General features: G+C 39.8%; 1 protein-coding gene across 1 annotated transcript in view; it reads left to right on the top strand.

Moving 5' to 3' along the window:
* Positions 1-18,589, top strand: part of LOC145999122 (uncharacterized) — a 231,159-nt gene that overhangs the window by 1,924 nt on the left and 210,646 nt on the right. Inside the window, exon 2 of the mRNA XM_083136058.1 lies at positions 11,916-12,077. Within this exon, the coding sequence (XP_082992184.1) occupies positions 11,916-12,077 (162 nt within the window). The remainder of the gene's footprint in view (positions 1-11,915; positions 12,078-18,589) is intronic.

Below are 18,589 nucleotides of genomic sequence, written 5' to 3'. Positions count from 1 at the left end.
CACAATAAGGTGGGCACGGTAAGACTCTACTTTACGTCCTTTTCTTAAGGAATACATGTCATATATCGTTGGAAAGCTTATTGCATAAGGAATTCAACAGCATAAATCCCAAAGCAAGGAAAAATTACCTGGAGGAGGAAATTGGTAAAAACTGATGTCCAGACATGCGTAATTGAGCGTACTGGCGAAATTTTTCGATGATGAAGCACATATTTAGGGGTGAAATGAGTGCTAATGAAACCTAACCTCGTAGGCATACCTCGTCCCCGTTAATGGTCATGGGGCTATCGTGAATGGTTCGTGGGGCTACCCGTGCATGGTTTTTGGAGCTAACGTGAATGGTTTGTGGGGCTACCCATGCATGGTTTCTGGGGCTAACGTGAATGGTTCGTGGCGCTATCATGAACAGAAAGTGTAAAAAGAAAAAGTTACTTACCTGTCTGCAAGCACGGTTTTGAACGATGCACTAAATTATTACTGGGGATAAATGTATTTTACACTATCTACATGTTTTTGCAACCTGTTCTTTTTCATGCACCATACACACGCACAATGCACCAAGAATGCAAACAAGCAAAGCACACACATTCACAATGCGGACACAAAGACGAGCCTGCAGTGTTGTTAACTCCCATCGGTTACCACCAAAATGCATTAACCCATTACTGCCCAAATTATTTATTTTTCGAAATTTCTTGTATCCTTTGAAACCCTTTTGTAGTTTGTCTAAAATAATGCCAAAATAATGATTTTTATTTTTTTCGACCAATAGTCTTTTAGTTTTAGCACGGATGGCACCATCAATACTGAATAACAAAACCTTAATAAACATGATTATTTTACTAAATATATGGGCAGTTATTACAACGAAATTCCACATATTTTATATTTTTATTGTTTGACATTCAGATTATATTGATACATGAACATATTTACAAGAAATTACAATGCTCATTCATATTTTTACATTTGCAGCGGTACATAATAAAATTCTATCAATTATTTCTGAATTGAGTTGCTACTTTCGAACCTAACTAATAAAAACATAATTAAATTTTGGAAATAGAAAACAATGCATACTTTGTGTAAGTGTTGCTGATCTATTTCTGTGTGTGAAATGCCTCTGAACACTGTATATGGCATCCGACATTGCACTTCTTACATTTATAGCCTTTCCACAATGTCCACAACGTGCTTGCTTGGAAACAGTTTGCAAATGATGTGATGTGCCATCAAATCGCACTTCAGGCAATACTCTGGATGAGACTTTAATGCTTGGCCTTCCTGCTAGTGGACGGTTTTTCACGTACAACTGCATATAATACCTCGTAAATGAGAGCAGATCAAGCCCATCTTCTTTTCCTTTAGCAGTCAGGCGGTAAAGTTGCCATGCATTGTTCATGGAAACGTTAAGCAGATAATTTATCATTGGCCAATACCACTTCTTGTTCCTGATACTAATCCTGTAGCATGCAATGTTTTGGTCCATGCGGTCAACACCACCCATGTAAGTATTGTATAGAGCAACACACGAAGGTTGAGGAACTGAAATGTATTTTTTGTCCGCATTGCTCCATTGCCTTGCATGTCCCAGAGGTGACACACCCGAGACAATTGATACTACTGTAACGATGTTGTTATCATGGTAGCGTACAAGAGTAATGCCAGTACTTTTGTCTGTTAGTTGATGGTAACTTCCCTGCTCTTGTTTCCTGCACAAACTAACATCCGGAAGTGGAGCATTTTATACACGATTTGGGCGAACTGTACCAGTTCCATCATGACCGTTTGCTTGTAAATGTTCCAGCAGACGAATGGAAGTAAAATAGTTGTCAAAAAACAGAGCCGTGAACGAGCCGAAAGTTCGGATATCAAATCCATGACTACAGAGCCACCTACTCCCAATTCTGGTATTGTATTTCCCGTCGCAGCACCTTGATACGGCTCTCCTTGAATAAGGTATCCAAGACGCGTCAACAATGCCCATACTTTGAAACCAAAGCGAATGGGTTTCCCGTGGATGTGCTGTTTGGCGCCATGTCTCCCATAATATGGCACCATTGACTCGTCAATTGAGAGATATGTATCACCTGGATAAAATTGAAGCCAACGCTCATTTATCATAGACCAAACTGGCCTTATCTTCCCAAAACGATCAACAGCGTCTAGTTTTGAATTGTCACAAAAATGTATGTATCGCAGTATTTCTTCAAGCCTATTCCTTGACATTGCTTTCGAAACACCTGCGTGATGTACATCTTCAGATAATTCCCAATACATTCTGGTTCTAGCCATTACATTGTATCCAGAAAGGAATAATATTGCAAAGAAAAGTTTGAGTTCATCCTTGCACAATGTAAATGCAGGTTTTCCCTTCTGTACAGCATACTCAATTGTGGATTGAACTATAAATTCAATAACTTCATCGTCCAAAAACATTTCGAACAATTGTACCGGTGTGAAATCATTTTGAAGAAAGTCGGGCCGTGTGAACTCGATCGAAGGTTTGTCTCCGATGTCACTCTTTTCCCACTTACGAACTTGAGACTTTATTCTCTGATGTGAAGGTATAACTTTTACTCCAGTCTTGATTTGTTTACTCTCGATTTGAACACAACTACCGTGATCTTTGCTTGTTGACGCTTCAGATTTTTGTCGCTTCTGCGGAGGACTTCCAAAATCAAACTGAGGCACATCGGACACTGAAACAGCTGCAACATTATCGCACGCATTATCATCTGGTTCACCCTGTCTCAAATGCACTATTCCCTTATCGGTGATTTTGGAGCAAATCAGCACTGCACCTGTCCGAAGTTGATTACCAGAAAGTTTGTTCATATCTCCAACGGGTTCATCTTCATCACTATCACCATCGCTTAGAAGAACATTCTCAGGAGGCTCGGTGTATACAATCGCATCTAAGAGGTTGTCTGTCTCTTCTAATATACAAGCGATCTGCTCTACAGTCAACCTGGAAAAATTATACAACTGATATCGTAACAGGGCCAGTGATGAAAACAGTGGACCCGTCCGTGCTCACTGTCGACAAATGTCGACACTAAATTATAACGACGTACGTATGATGATAACAACCATTCAACGAAAGTGAACATAGCGTAAATATAACCAACATGTGCTATTTATGCACACATAAAAATAACCTAATTAAGATTTAGTATAATACAAAAAAACATACCTATTGCTAGCAGCCATAGCGCACGATGCAAACACAATGCAAACACGTGTGAACAACAATGACTCCCCAAGCTCTGTGGAGGGAAACGGAAGGTCACTCTGCTGCAGTCGCTGAAGTAGTTGCCAACTCATCCACAAAAGTTATCGTTGTAAACAAATATCACAAAACCCATGAGAAAAAAATTATACTAAATTATTAAATTTTATGTCGACAAATGTCGACAGTGGGCAGTAATGGGTTAAGGACGTAAAGTAGAGTCTAGCCACGGGCACAGCTTGAGTAGCCTTGTGGATCATGACTGGGTATGCAGTGTTTCCAAACTTTCTTAACTGAAAAATACCTACTTTCGTGTTACTGACTTTGTATTTTGGTAACACTTTCATATAGGTGTGACAGATTTCTTACTTTTTAAAGGAGAAAGTACTTATGCAAATCATTTTATGTAGCATTGTGGAAGTTCGTGAATGTCATTTTGATCCATTTTAATGCGAATGCATGTTGTTTTCTGCGAAAATCTCTGTCTAACATGCTGTTGCTGCTACCGCCATTTGCTTTCTGCACGAGAGCACAATGTTCCGTGTGTTCGATGATGTAAACCCGTAGTCAGTGTTTCAAACCTTGCCGTGTTTTCACTATAACATGACGTGTCGAGTATTTTTTTTTATTTTAAATTTAAACTATGCTTGCCTAACCTAACCTAACCTAACGTTACCTTACAGAAAATGGTTTGTGGGGCTAACGTCAATGGTTTGCGAGGTATTAGCATAATTTCAAATCCAGGCACTAAAGTAGGTATTTTTCGGTGAACATGGTTGCAACACTGCATAAATCGACAAAATACTCGCACAACGTGCGATGAACCAGTACACTATTGCCATAATGTGTGTTACAGAATCGAAATAACGAGTAACAGTAAGTACTCGTAAATGTAAGAAAAGGACATTATTTTCGTTAGAAATTCATTATTTCACCTAAAGAAATGTTCCGCAATGCAGAATAGTATGTTAACAATGTAAAAAAGTGTGAAATAAATTATTTATAGGTGTCACACCTATACGAAAATAGTACCTGTATTTATTTCTTCCAGGTTAGGTTACGTTACGTTACGTTACGTTAATGTTAACATAGTAAAAAAATGGGTTCCATGCATGGATTAGGTTATGTTAGGTTATGTTACGTTAACATAGTTAAATTAGGTTAACATAGTTAAAAAAAGGTTACTGAAATTCAACACGATGAAAGAAAATACCTCCACGAACTTTCAAAATGCTACAGAGAGTCATTTCCGTAAGTAGTTTCTTCTGTAAAAATGAAGAAATGCGTTTGGCCGAGATCGAACTGTTACCCAAATTTGAAGTTAAAATTTGGGGATCACGTAGAGAATTTGGGGATCACGTGTAGAAATTGCAAAATAAGCAAAATTGAGTGGTCCGTGATCGGAACACATATGCACGATTGCTCATTATTTACCGGAAGATTTTGTGTTTCCAATACTTAAAAAAACTAAATACATTCCTGACATTACTACGACCCCAAATTTTAACTATGCTTGCTTAACCTAACCTTACCGTGAATGGTTCATGGGGGTATCCATCAACGGTTTGTGCGGCTACTCGTGCATGGTTTTACGACTCCAAATTTTAAGTATGTTTGCCTAACCTAACGTTACCGAGAATGGTCAGTGGGGCTATCCGTGAATGGTTTTGCGCTAATTGTGATAACGAACCGATAAAAACTCTCTTTTTCGTAGCACTTTAATGGCAAACGTTCTTCATTGAAGATGCCATTTTCGTATCCTGCAATTTTACGATCGACGCGTTGTTGCCAAACTTACCTGTAATCAACAACTTTTTACTGTTCTGTTCTCTTCCGCCATTCTTACACGATGCATGCTCTCCAAGTATGAAATCAACAGTGTGGCAATGCTGTAGACAGCGTAACTAATTGCGAACGTCAATTATTCATATCAACAGATATGGTTCCCATACTTGTATACGGAGAATCATTGCGAGAATAGAAATGCTTATTTTACAACTTCTACACATTAATGAACAATTTCTACACCTCACCCCAACATGTTAACCTCAGATAAATCATCGGGACTAATTATTTCGTGAGTATAATCAGTAGCATAGAAATTACAGAAGGGTCCGGTATTGTAAATTCTTGCCAATTTAGATTTAGGTCTGTTAATACATGCTGCGGAGTTTTAGTGATTACATACTGTGTTTCCTTGACACAGGCTTTCAACTTACATGTACTACTATGTAATTCTGTACTTGCCAACAGCCATTCGTTTACTGTTGCCTTGAGTACGAACTGTCCCTCCTACCTAGGTCACATGTGTGAGTTACGAAAGGGTTTCCGGTATCGGTTCATGGAATCTGTTTGTTTACCATGCAATGTTCAGATGTGTATTTTCTTCTTGCCACCAAAATGTTTGAAGATATTGTTGAATACATGCGTCCCTAGGTAGATTAGGTGTGTCAGTTTTAGTGTTCTTAGCATTTTAATAATAACCCTAAATGCTTTCATTGTTAGGTGGGTCAAGTTTAATGCTTTTGTAGTTAGGTTACCTGAGTCAGGTTTACTTCACTTACCATTTTCATGATAATCCTAGTTATTTTTTTTGGTTAGGTTAGGCAGATCAGCTTTCGTTCTCTTAGCATTATCATAAGATCTTTACATGCTTTCTACTACTGATTGCAGCCAATAGGTTTGAAGATTTTGTTCAAAAAATGCTTTCATAGTTAGGTTAGGCAAGTCAGGTTTATTTCCCTTAGCATTTTAATAATAATCCTAATTATTTTTTCTTGTCTCATACATGAAAACACTTCGAACCTCATGTGAACATTCAGGAAGAGGTGAATAGTGGTAGTAGTTTGTGTAATGTGTGAAGCATGCAAGACAGGAAGTTTTGCTCAAGGAACTGTGTGGTTCTAAGGAACTATTTCAAAATGGAAATTGCTGATTATTTTCGAGAAGGCTCCAAATTAATTCTACATTCATTCCCACTAGTGCACGATACTTACTGTCACTTCTATAAATAGGGAATGCCTTGTTCACACAAAACATGCCATATCTTGGAAACTATGTGGAGTATTGTTATGATTTAGGTATTGATGGAGAGGAGAAGGACAGTCCTAACAGAAAATAACTGAGTTACAACTGTTTCTTGCTCATAAAGTAGAAAAATCGGTAACGGTTCCGATTGTTGTACGTTTAAAAATATGTACACAACAGTCCCGATTAACCGAATCGCTAAAAAGCAGTAACTCGTACGCAACCATGTTTTACGTGGGAGTTCTTGAGTTAAATTACTACGTATTATTGTAAGCTTTTGTTTATGCCTACACTCTGAAATACATGTGTTCTGTATATCAAAATACTGTACGTAATAAAATGTACGTACTGTAAATATATCAAAAGACCTTTATTCTGGTTTAACCGAATTTTCGTTCAACCGAAGCACCATCGTCCCATCAGATTCGGTTAAAACAGGACTGTAGTCTACTTTGAAAGTGAAATACATTTTCCCCTGGTAGGAATGTATTGGAACATTCAAGTTGTATTATTGTTGTTTACTGAATAAGAAACTATTTAATGTTTTCTGTTATCATAGTTAAGAATTGATAATGAAGGTCTCACACCTTTCAGTAAAGCTAATGGGGTCTGGACCTACACCAGGAATCGAACCTGGGAACCCTTGATTACAAGATGATGACTCTACCATTGTGGTCCGGTCCCGATTAACCTTCAGTGAATACAGTGGACTTAGGACACTAACTCCATCAATCACACCTTTCAAATGATTAAAATAAAAACATCCATAACATTGAGGGCCCAGACTTACCTACCAACTGCCAGCCTCACTCCTGCCTCATCCTACTCAGAGGTGGGAGATCGTCCAACCAGTGTGGTGTAGTGTGGTCAGCACGACGAACCCCAAGTCGTTGTAGATTTTTACAACCGGCTTATGGTACTCATTCCTAGTTCCCCAATTTCCTCACGACAGTGGATGCTGGCCACCGGTCCCATACACAAGGCGAAATTCCAAGAGAAAAGCTGTTATGCTTCTCCCAGGAGACATGAATGATGAACCTACGTGCATCCGGTAGCCAGACCCCAAAGCATGATGCCTTAGACTGCAGGGCCACGGAACAGTTCAAATGGATTAAACTAAATTAACTAAAATATTTGATGCCACACTTCGATTCTACTCTTCGTTGATGGTATAATAGTTAATGCTCTTGATTTGTGATCAGTTTCCAGGCTTGCAATACTACGCAATGCTATACTATACTTGAGAGTCGCAGTGGTCTAGTCGATAGGCGTCTGACTGCCACATGGGAGACCTGGGTTTGATTCTCAGGGTGGGTGATCTAAGGTCGGAATTGTTCCAGTCTTGTCCCTGCATAAAGTGGCTCTGGGGCTCACCCAGCCTCAAATCAGTGTATACCAGAGGGCAACCCTGGGGGTTAAAGGCAGCCAGAGCATGGTGCTGATCACATCACCTCCAAAAATGGCCAAGGTGGAGGATATGTGCTGAGACTTGGGTTTCTTATTCTACAAAAAATGGAACCTGAAACATTAGCATAAGTTAAAGCTCTCGGAAGACATGTTAGATTGGTTTGTCATCCACCATCTTTGAACATGGAGACAAATTTTTCTCAAATACAATATGACACCATTCCTTGCTTGAGTTGCTGTTTTAAGTCCACTTTATGCACAGTAAGGCTAATCGGGACTAGACCTACAGTTTAAAGTGGGATCCGAACCACTTGTGCCTCCACCGGGTATCGAACCCGGGACCCCTCGATTACAAGGCAATGATGCCACCACTGTGCCATTGGGGAGGCCCCATTCCTTCAAGTTATCTTGCAACTCTATAAATTACAACTCAGAAGCTTTACATTTATGGCAAAATGTTCGTTTGCGATTGTACAACCACTCTTCTCCTAAACTATGAAATATATTTTTTTAAATTTTACAGTTAAATTGCACACCAACAAATTCTCTACCATGACAGTTTAGTTCCTTATACTCCGAAAATGCATTCATGACAGTTTTGGGGGTGGAAAAAAAAAGGGCATGGCATAGAGCAATCAGTTTTCATTCACCATCTTGAAACACATTGTCCAATATCACTCACGTGTAATATCACTGCAGTCTATCAAGTTTTTTTAGCTGCATGAACATGTTGTTATGATTACTAAATAGAATCCTTGTCCTCCTTTGCTCATCCTAAATTGTGCATTATATTTTGATAATTGTATTGTCAAAGTATAGTGCAAGTAATTTCATAAAGTTCCTGTAAGTTTCATGCACAAAGTTCAAAACTAATAATAAAAAAAAAGTTTGAAAATGTCAAAATATGAAAGTATACAGGGTGGGGTAAAATTCCGTTTACAACGCGGAGGAGGTGATTCGACAAGTAAAAACAAGGAAAAAATGTCGAAATCGGCACCGTTTGTGAGTGACAGGCGTGCGAAAATCTCCTCACGCCGTGTGTAAAGCACAATAACTCAAGAATGAAGAAACATATCAATGTCAGATGAAAAGAATACAAAGAAAGTAGTGCCTGACGAATACAATGGTGCAGCAATTGAGGCCCAGTGTAAATTGCGCAAGGGGACTCTCAAAGAAAGTGGGGAATCCCTGATGGAAAATATAGGAAATTTACTACTATTTTCTACATAATGTTGAGATCGGAATGTAGGCAGTAAAAAATGACTATGTATGTCCACATGTCCCACTACTGCTGGGACACCGTCCCACACCCAGGAAATAGGAAAATAACTGCAAATCTCGTGTTGTACACGGTTCACATTGCGGTACGAAGAAGAAAAGAAACCAATTTGTCGCATGTCCCACTACTGCTGGGACACCATCCCAAATGGAAAAAATACGGGAAAATCATAAAAAAAAACGTTTTCAATCCCTTAATGTTGACACACTACTTTGGAGTACGAAAAACAAAAGTTAAACAATGGCTACATGTCGTCAGGCTGTACATACTACAAGAGAGCTCCCCAAAGAAAGTGGGTAATCCTCGAAGGAATGAAGACGGAGAATGGCGAGAAAACACACACAATGGCATGTAACATTTCCAGGCACAGCACATCTTTAAGGGATTCCATTGAGAAGCGCACAACCTCTGCACATGCAGATCGATGGTATGAAGTACAGCGATCTCCAGCATCTTCACTCACACCTTTCACTAAAGGACACTATGTGGTGCTGATAGGGGCTCACAAACACCGGTATACTCAGAGACGTTGTTGAAAATGTCCACCATTTACTTCAAGACAAAGATGGCATCAATGAAAAACTGATTGTCTGGTACGTGCAAATACCTCTGGCATCTCACCAATTGTTCAAGCACCGGCACTAACATGGGCAACAAGGTCCTCAGCACTTTCCACAGGGGTTTCATACAGGGGGACACGAAGGTGTGAACCTCGTGCCACCACTCGCCACTCTCACTTCTTATACCCTCTGACTCAGCTATCATTTGTCGTTAGTGCTTCTGCTGAGTGCGGTATTCTTCGTGTCCCTGGAGTGAAAGATATACTTTGGAGTGGTTAACTAGGTTCTGGGAATCTCCGCTTCTACACCAGTTTGAATAAGAAGATAAGCGAGTAATATAAATCTCGGTATCTAAGATAAAACCGAGATGTTTGAAGTTAGAGTTTGAGAATCTAGAGAAGTTTTTCGAGAAGCATACATAAGTTTAATATAGAATAAGATTCTTATGATAAATATAAAATAATATATAATACATGAAATATAGAGAGAATAATTCATGGTCCAATTGGGCCCGTAGAAAACTGGAGTGGCTTTCAAATGAAGACTACCAGGAACAATAGATAGCGGGGAATAATATTCAGTAAGAGAGAATATAATAATACAGAAAATTTACAAGATGGGAACTGCGGGCGGACCAAGAAGGCCCACCACAAGATGCAGAAGATAAAATAAAGTAAAATGGACTAAAGGTTCTCCCAGAAGATTAGAGAGTGCTTGGTCATCTTCTGCTGCACAGCATCCACTCGTGTTGGAATCAGGTGTGCACTACAAATCTGCTTCGAGTTCTTCCAGCTGTTTACCTCTAATGGAAGTTATGAAGAAACGTCTTCTATTAAGGGAAGTTGGTCCTGTCTCGTAGTACCTGATCTCTTCTTGCTGATGATCTTCCTCAGTGGTCACAGTAATGGCTGATCTCAGTACCCGAGTTGATCTCCTAGGTACATCCTGAACTGCGACAGTCCTATGTATAGTAGAGCCAAGAGTGGTATATCTCTCTGTGGGATCAGATCTTCTATACTCGAATTCCTCATAGCTTGATATTATATCTGCAAGCTTGTTGACGATATTGAAGGTCTGCTGGCAGCTCACCATCTGTTGGAATGAGCCTCTTCTTAAATTAGAACTCAGATGCCGAATTCGGACGTCGTCAAATTTCTCGCAAGTTAAAAGGGCGTGTTCCGGTGTATCTATTACTCCACATGTCTGTCACTTATCATCAGATCTTAGTCCGAACCTCTTTAAATAGGAACCATAAGGGCCATGCCCTGTAATGAAATGAGTAATACCCTTTGATGGTCGGAAGAAGGAGTTTTTAGGTCTTATCTTCGCCAACGGCAGAAATCCTTTGGTACGTCCGGAACCGGGATGCTGTTCCCATTCTATCTTCCAGGCATTTTCTAAGTGTTGATCGATGTCCTGAAATGTGTTGAGGTTTTGACCAAGAAGGGCTAGGATCTTATTATGCTGCCCTTTCCTCAGCCAGTATCTGGCTGCGTATCCCTGAACCTCGAAATCGAGTGGAAGAACACCGCAATTACTATTACATTGATATATTTCTTCCTTCTTTAGTTATTGTGCTTTAAACATGATGTGAGGCGATTTTCGCACACCTGTCACTCGAAAACGGTGCTGATTTCGACATTTTTTCACATGGCATTTTTTCCTTGTTTTTACTTGCCGAATCACCTCCCAAGCGTTGTAATCAGAATTTTGCACCACCCTGTTTGTATGCATTGTATTTACTTGAGTATGCCATACCCCCCATTAAAAAAGTGAAATTGTGGTAGATTATGAGTGTGCATGACTTATATTGGTATAAAGCTCCAAACCACAAATAATGTGTATCCTACATAGACAATAAACCCATAATGTTCAATCAGTGCTCTGAACTGGAGGGAGGGGACACTGTCTCAGTGCATGGCATTGGAAAGAAAACAGAACATGAAAAACATTTGCACATTATTTGAGAAATGAAAATAATTGTTTAAAAAGTGTTCCGGTTTAATTACACCACAATTAACTTTATTCTACATTCACAACATTTCAATAAAATGTACTCAATTCTCCCTTGTAATGTTTTATACATGGAAGAATTTATTGTAGCAGTTGCTCGTTACAGGTGAAACTCTTTTCATCACATACAGAAGTGACTGATAACTAAAGTGCTACCACATTTCAAAATTATAAGTTTTGTTCAAGTATACTGCATCAATCAATGCAAACGTTTTATCTAAAAAGAATTGCACACTTTTTCTTTTTCGTTTCTTGGATGTATGTTTGTACAGTATTATTTCTGGCATGATTTGAGAAAAATATCCTGAAAAAACCACTGTGACGTGTAATGAATATTATAAGCTCAAAGATTTTATTTGCCTAATCCTACTTATGAATTCAATTTTCTCCGTCTCAGGTTACAGAGGATGACAGTTTGCCAAAGTTTGTGTGCTATTTGTGCATAGACAAGCTAGAGGATTTCCAGGATTTCCACAACATGTGTCATGAATCGGAAGACCTTCTCAAGGAATACCTGTCGTCTGCAGAAAAGAGGCGCAAGAGGATGTCGAGTGTTAAGGTAAAGATAATTTTATACTTGAGCAAATGGTGGCATGTGTAGAAGACAAGCCAAACTTTATTTGTTCATGGCATGGTAATAGATGCATTTTTAAAAATTAAAATTTTCACACCTGCTATTACTAAGAATGGAATCATGTATTCTTTCGTGAAAGTGGTTTCTGGGGATCTGGGCTCTTGTGTATAAAATTGTTTTTTTTTTTTTATTACTGTATTCTCGATGTTTTGAATAGCAATGCATTTTTGTGGTTGTAAGGGGTGACCGTTTCCAAATCCATCCAAATGACAACCTCGTTTACGCATAGCAGACTAACGAGGCTCTAGCAGTTGAACCTGCAGCCAGCATAATCCTCTGTAGGAATTGTGTTGTATTTGCGATTGTTTTTCATCCACTCCATGTTATCACCATTCATCCTCATCTTTGCAATTAACCAAAAGTGGTAGAAACATGAACCAAAGTAAATCTTTCATTCATTCATTTTTGTACGCAACATGGGCCTCATTGTAAAGTATTGCAAATACATTCAGTATGAAATATATATATACAGCGTGTCCACAAAGTCCTGCTACCATTACAATGAAACTTAACTCCTATACTATATGAGATAAATACATGCAGTTTTTTGCAACATGTTCTACAGCTCTCAAAGTTTTATTTACAATTACAACACTTCCACACACACCTCGTTAGTTGCCCTCAGGACGTCGAGACGATATTCGATCTCCATCCATACATGCTGCAGCATAGCAGCATCAACCTGTTTGAGAACTTCTCCAATCTGTGTACGAAGTGCGACAATATCTGGAGCAGGGGTTTCGTAGACATGATCCTTGACGTACCCCCAAAGGAAAAAATCCAAAGGGGTGATATCAGAGGAGCGCGGTTGCCAGGAAATGTATGTCCAAAAGGTCCCTCACAACATAATCTGCAAAAACATAAAACAAACAAAAAAAATAATAATAAAATACCACTACTTATTAAAACTTAGAGATCTGTAGAACACGGAAAAAACCACATGTCTATATCTCATATAGTTTAGGAGCTATGTTTCATTGTAATGGTAGCAGGACTTTGTGGACACCCTGTGTGTGTGTGTATATATATATATTCCACCGGATGCAGAGCCGAGCAACAAGAATTTTCCCATGTAGCGTGACGTCGGGTAAGGTACGGGATCGAGTCACGCCGGGACGTAGCTCAGATAAATACAATAGGTCTTAAGTTTGACTTGGCTAACCACCTCTACCCTTAAGGAGGCTGATGAAGGATTGTTGGGAGCCTGTGTTGTTGAACGCTACTCACCCCTTGCTGTTGGTCTGGCCCTCCGCTTCTGGCGTCGGCGACGGTGACAGGTGTCCGCTAGAGAGATCGAAGATGACGATAAGAGACGGCAGGCAATTCGGCGACTTGTTTTATTCTTGCAGATTCTTCGGTTGGCTTAATCCGGACTGCTTGTGGACTTCTCGCTTGTTGCCGCCTCGTAGTGTCGCGATCTCTCAGCAGGCCGTCGTCCTCTTCTCGTCGATCAGTTTGGTGGTGATATTGGAGCGAAGTAAGAGATCGATTTACTGTCTCCAGCGGTTTTATACATTGGATTTGAGTCATAGGTTGGTGGACTTTGCACCTCCACTGTGCACCTGGGGTATCCCTGGATGCAGATGGAAATTTACAGTGGAGGTGCACTCACCGCTGGCGAGGGCCGTTGCCTTGCTGACTGTGCAGAGCCGAGTGGAAAATTCTTGTTGCTCGGCTCTGCATCCGGTGGAATGTGGGGTGAATGAGCGTTCAACTTGCGAGCTTCAGAGCGATGTTTGAGGCAAATTAATGTTTCGACTTTTATGCTCCCAATTCCTTCATCAATATATATAAATAACCTAGACTAAATATTGCAATATTTAAAAATATAATTTAAAATTCAATGAAGTTACTTAAATTGCACGACGTGCCTAAATATTTTACCTAATATGTCTTATGTCACTGCACTCATCATAATAAAATAATAATAAAAGTCATACCTGGAGTGGATAATAAAAATGCCATATTCAATGTTCAATCTTCTTACAAGTGTCTTCACCAGGAACTTTGTAAAATGAGATTAGAAGGCTAACTTGGAGAAGGACAAAAGCATTCTTGTGTTAACACTTTCCTGATAGAGATCTTTGTTTAGAAGATCTAAACACTGAACTTTCTTTTTATGAACCACTCCAGTATGTCTTGCATTTTATGTAGCAAGATCGGATAACATACAGTGGAACCCTAATTTTAATTTCTTAATTTTATTTTTCCCACCTTTTAAGTTCTGTACTAGTGTCCCTCGAGGAATGTTTATTCTAAGTTACACTGTAAATGCAATAACTTTTATGCATTTTCTGATTTGGAGCACCATGAAAAGTTCAGATACAGCACAGTTATTAAACAATTAGTGTGTCGACCAGCCCATGCTCTTTCTTATCCTATTAATACATCTATTATATGAATAGACGGGCCCCGTGGTAGGGTGGTTAGCACATCGTACTACGATGCCAGGTGTCCCGGGTTCGAATCCTGTCCTAGGCATGGGCATCAATGCCATCATATCATCACTGATCCCCATCTTCGCAATTAGCCAAAAGTGGCAGAAAAGTGAAGTAAAACGAATCAAATCAATCAAGTATTAAATGGATATTTTTGAACCTATAAATGTAATTTCAACTATCCATTTTTCTTGGGATTTCTGCACAGTGCCAGAAAACGTTGTCTGTTGTGAAATATGAGGATAATTTTAAAAAAGGTGAATACATGCTCCTACCTGACTACTTATATTATTGTAGAGGTTGAAATTACTGCATAGTCTTTGGCCAAATGTATCACATTTTGCCAAATGTTCTGGTAGTAATCTCATGCTGTCAGCAGAGTTGTTTTTTCTGGTGATGGGACAGATTAATCGGTGCACTATTTGTATCGGCCCGATACAGGCATATTGGTTCATCGATAAATTTACCAATAATTTTACAGCATCCATTGTTTCTATAAATATCTATATTGCAATATTCTGCCATTTTCTTACACCATATTGGCCCGAATATAAGCTGCACCCTAAAATATGAAGGAGCGAAAATAAAAAAAGATGATGCCCGAATACAAGCCGACGGAAGAAAAGAAAATACCGGTAACCATTTGCCGGCAGATTCCCAGGCTTGATGATGCTTTCTTCTCCACATGATCGTTCATATTGGCGAGAAACCTGTAGATCCACTTCAGTAGAAATTAATAGCTGTATAAGCTTAGAAAACAACGAACACAATCTTAATAAAATCAAAGAGTACATTATCAAGAATGCTGACAGTCTTTACAGTGCTCAGTTAGAAACAACAATGCTATTGTTGGATAACATTATGGTATCTACAATGCGGCCAGTTTCTACAATGCTATTGTTGCATTATCCTTACTTCAAAATTATAAATCAGCACTTTTTTAACATATGATTTGACGAAATGTCATAATTTTTTTAAGATCGCGAATATAAGATGCATCCTAATTTTTCATAATTGAAATTTGGATAAAATGTGTGGCTTATATTCGGGCCAATACAGTAATTTTTATGGGATATAAACATACAATCTCAATGCCCTACTTTTGTTGAAAGTAAATCTCTCAATATGCATCTTCTTTTGCATTGCAGTCATGTGGTAACACACACTTATTAAGGAGATGAATGAACCATTTAGATTCTTCAAGGATCATTTAAGATTTATAAGGGATCAGTTGAACATTGGGGGTCTCCCCGATGGCACAGTGGAAGCATCGTCACCTTGTAATCAAGAGGTCCCGGGTTCGATACCTGGTGGAGGCACAAGTGGTTCGGATTCCACTTTAAACTGTAGGTCTAGTCTCGATTAGCCTTACTGTGGATAAAGTGGACTTAAAACACCAAATCAATCAATCAATCAATCAGTTGAACATTGGTTATCGGTTTTGGTAAATTTTATATCAACTCATCCCTAATTTTTCCATATATCACTGAAGTACCAGCCTATGATGTGCACTATGTCATTGACGTCACTGTAGTGGATCTCCTAGCACTTCCAAAGCAGTAAGCCCACTAAATTTGTACCATGGCTCTTTGGGCTATGGTGCAGCACAATCAGATGTCTACCAAGAAATTTTTGTAATTTCTGGTATATCACTGGACATATCCAGAAAGTTCACCAGAGGTCCCGGGTTTGAATCCTGGCCTTGGCATGGATGTTTGTGAATGTCCATTCATCAATTTCATCATATCATCACTCATCCTCATCTTCGCAAATTAGCCAAAAGTGGCACAAAAAGCAAAGTAAAATAATGCAATTCATTCAATCAATCAATCAATATCCAGAAAGTTACTGCAATACCCACTGTTCACAGGGACAAAGGAGAATAACCTTGTAGTTGTAGGCAATGAGATGCACCACCTAAATGTTGCTGGGTGCTTGTCTAAACTTCCACAGTGGTGGCAGTTAGTATCGCGAACCAGTGTTGGATATGGAAGTGCTTCATCACTACAAGTCCTCTGGGACAAGCATTTCTTCCCATACAATTTGAATTTTGATGAACAGAATTAGTTCTTTTCATGGGAACATTGTTCAATAGTGCACAATAAGGCTACAGTCAGTATAGTGCTGCCACTAAATGTCAATCTGAGGAAATTTGACATGTCAAGGCAGGAAAAAAGTCATTATCTGATTCCATGATTCATAAATTACTAAGGCTGGCAAAGGGGGGTCATTTTGTTAATCACTTTCTTAAAGTAAAGCTATTCCTTGTGTCCTGCACTGTGCATTGAATGCATATTGAAGTTGCAGAGGTAGGTCCCAGGTATTTCAGTCTGTCATAGGCCATGTCTAAATTGGCAAGTGCTTCATCCCATTGCTTTCGTGTGCTGTCGGAAGTCGTTCAAATCTACATGTCCCCTTGCAGTAGGGTTGCCACTTTTCCTGCCAGGTATCAGCTCGAACGTTACCCACCACGCTTTGGGGTGCAGATGCGAGACAAAATCACAATGATTTCCACCTATTTACTACTCATATCAAAAATGTGGCATTTGATTTCTTTATTTAATATTTTTCTACATACAGTGTTATCGAAAAGATATGAAAGTAGCACTGAGTTGTACATCATCCATTCTGTAAACGTTGCCTCTGCAAAGTGCAAGGGAATTATGGCTGGCAGGTGCAGGGCCACAGTGAATTGAAGCGTGCACCTGTCACACCTTCCACCTCTTCCCTCCAACTCCACCTATGCTGTCAATTCAGAGAACATCGGTAGGCCGATTTCAAGGGTGGAATGCTGCTGAAGGCAACATCTGCTGCCGATTCGGACGCAGCCATAGTCAAGGTGATGTGGTCAGCATGAGGCTCACTCACACTGGGAATCAACTAAACTTTCTGTAAAAACAACCCATGCAGCCTTCTAACTGACTCCCATAATTGCTATAGAGCATGGGTTCCCAGAGTACATTGTGCTGCACCACGGTGTACTGTAGCAGACAAAATATCAACTTCTACATCAGTGTGTGTGTTCATTGTAGCATCTGGTGTAGAAAGAATATTACTGGGGAGTCATGATACTGACTGAAAGCCTTCATATCAAGTAAATGCTAACAAATGAACAGTGCAGATGCAATATTGTGTCGTGTGGTTGTCTTCATTCAATGTTAAGGGGTGCCTGGGAGCACTGAAGCAGCCTTGGTTTGTTTGTGGCTTCTAAGCTCCACAATTAGGATAGTGATGTCTTTATTAAGAGGGAAGGGTTGTTTTATACAGGGTGACAAGAAATAACCCGTACAAAGTTTGGCATATCCTGCCAAGAATGTAGTGTACCATAGCCAAATAATTGTTGTGTTATTGGATTCTCCATAGTCTTTTGTAACTGTACCTGTTGTTTCGGCTTCATAACGATTACAGTCTTTGTGTTTGAGAATGTCAACCAAACGCAGTGTAATTTTGGAACTGTCGCGTCAAGGAAAGCGTCAATGTGAAATTGTTCGTTTTCTGGGTGTTCCAAAAATGACAGTCTCAGATGCAGTTCGGCGATTCAAGGAGCTCGGCCATGAAGGCGACTGTCCTGGAAGAGGAAGAAAGCCTACCGTCAACACGTTCCAGAACCGCAAGAACATCAAAAAGCGAGTTCAGCGAAATCCGAGGGTCTCCATGAGAAAAGTAGCCTGTGAGATCGGGATCAACTGCGAATCGGTGTGGCAAATGGCGAAAAAGAACCTCAACCTCAAGGCGTACAAGCTCCAAAAAGTTCAGCTTCTCACGGACGAAAGCAAGCACCTGCGACTCAAAAGATGCCGCCCTCTGAAGCGCCGGGCCGCAGGTCAGCGATGGGAGCGCATTCTCTTCACAGACGAGAAGCTGTTCACCGTGCAGCAGGCACACAACCACGAAAAGAACAGGACCTGGTCTGCAGAGGCTCCCGGTACCTCAGCCATCGTCGAACACCGCCAAAATCCGCAGTCGGTCATGGTGTGGGGTGGAATTTGCGCAAGCGGC

This window comes from Lepisma saccharinum, chromosome 15 (assembly GCF_977018435.1).
Source record: "Lepisma saccharinum chromosome 15, izLepSacc3.1, whole genome shotgun sequence".
NCBI lineage: Eukaryota > Metazoa > Arthropoda > Insecta > Zygentoma > Lepismatidae > Lepisma > Lepisma saccharinum.
The sequence above is the reverse complement of the archived record's forward strand: the minus strand, read 5'-3'. Positions and strand labels throughout refer to the sequence as shown.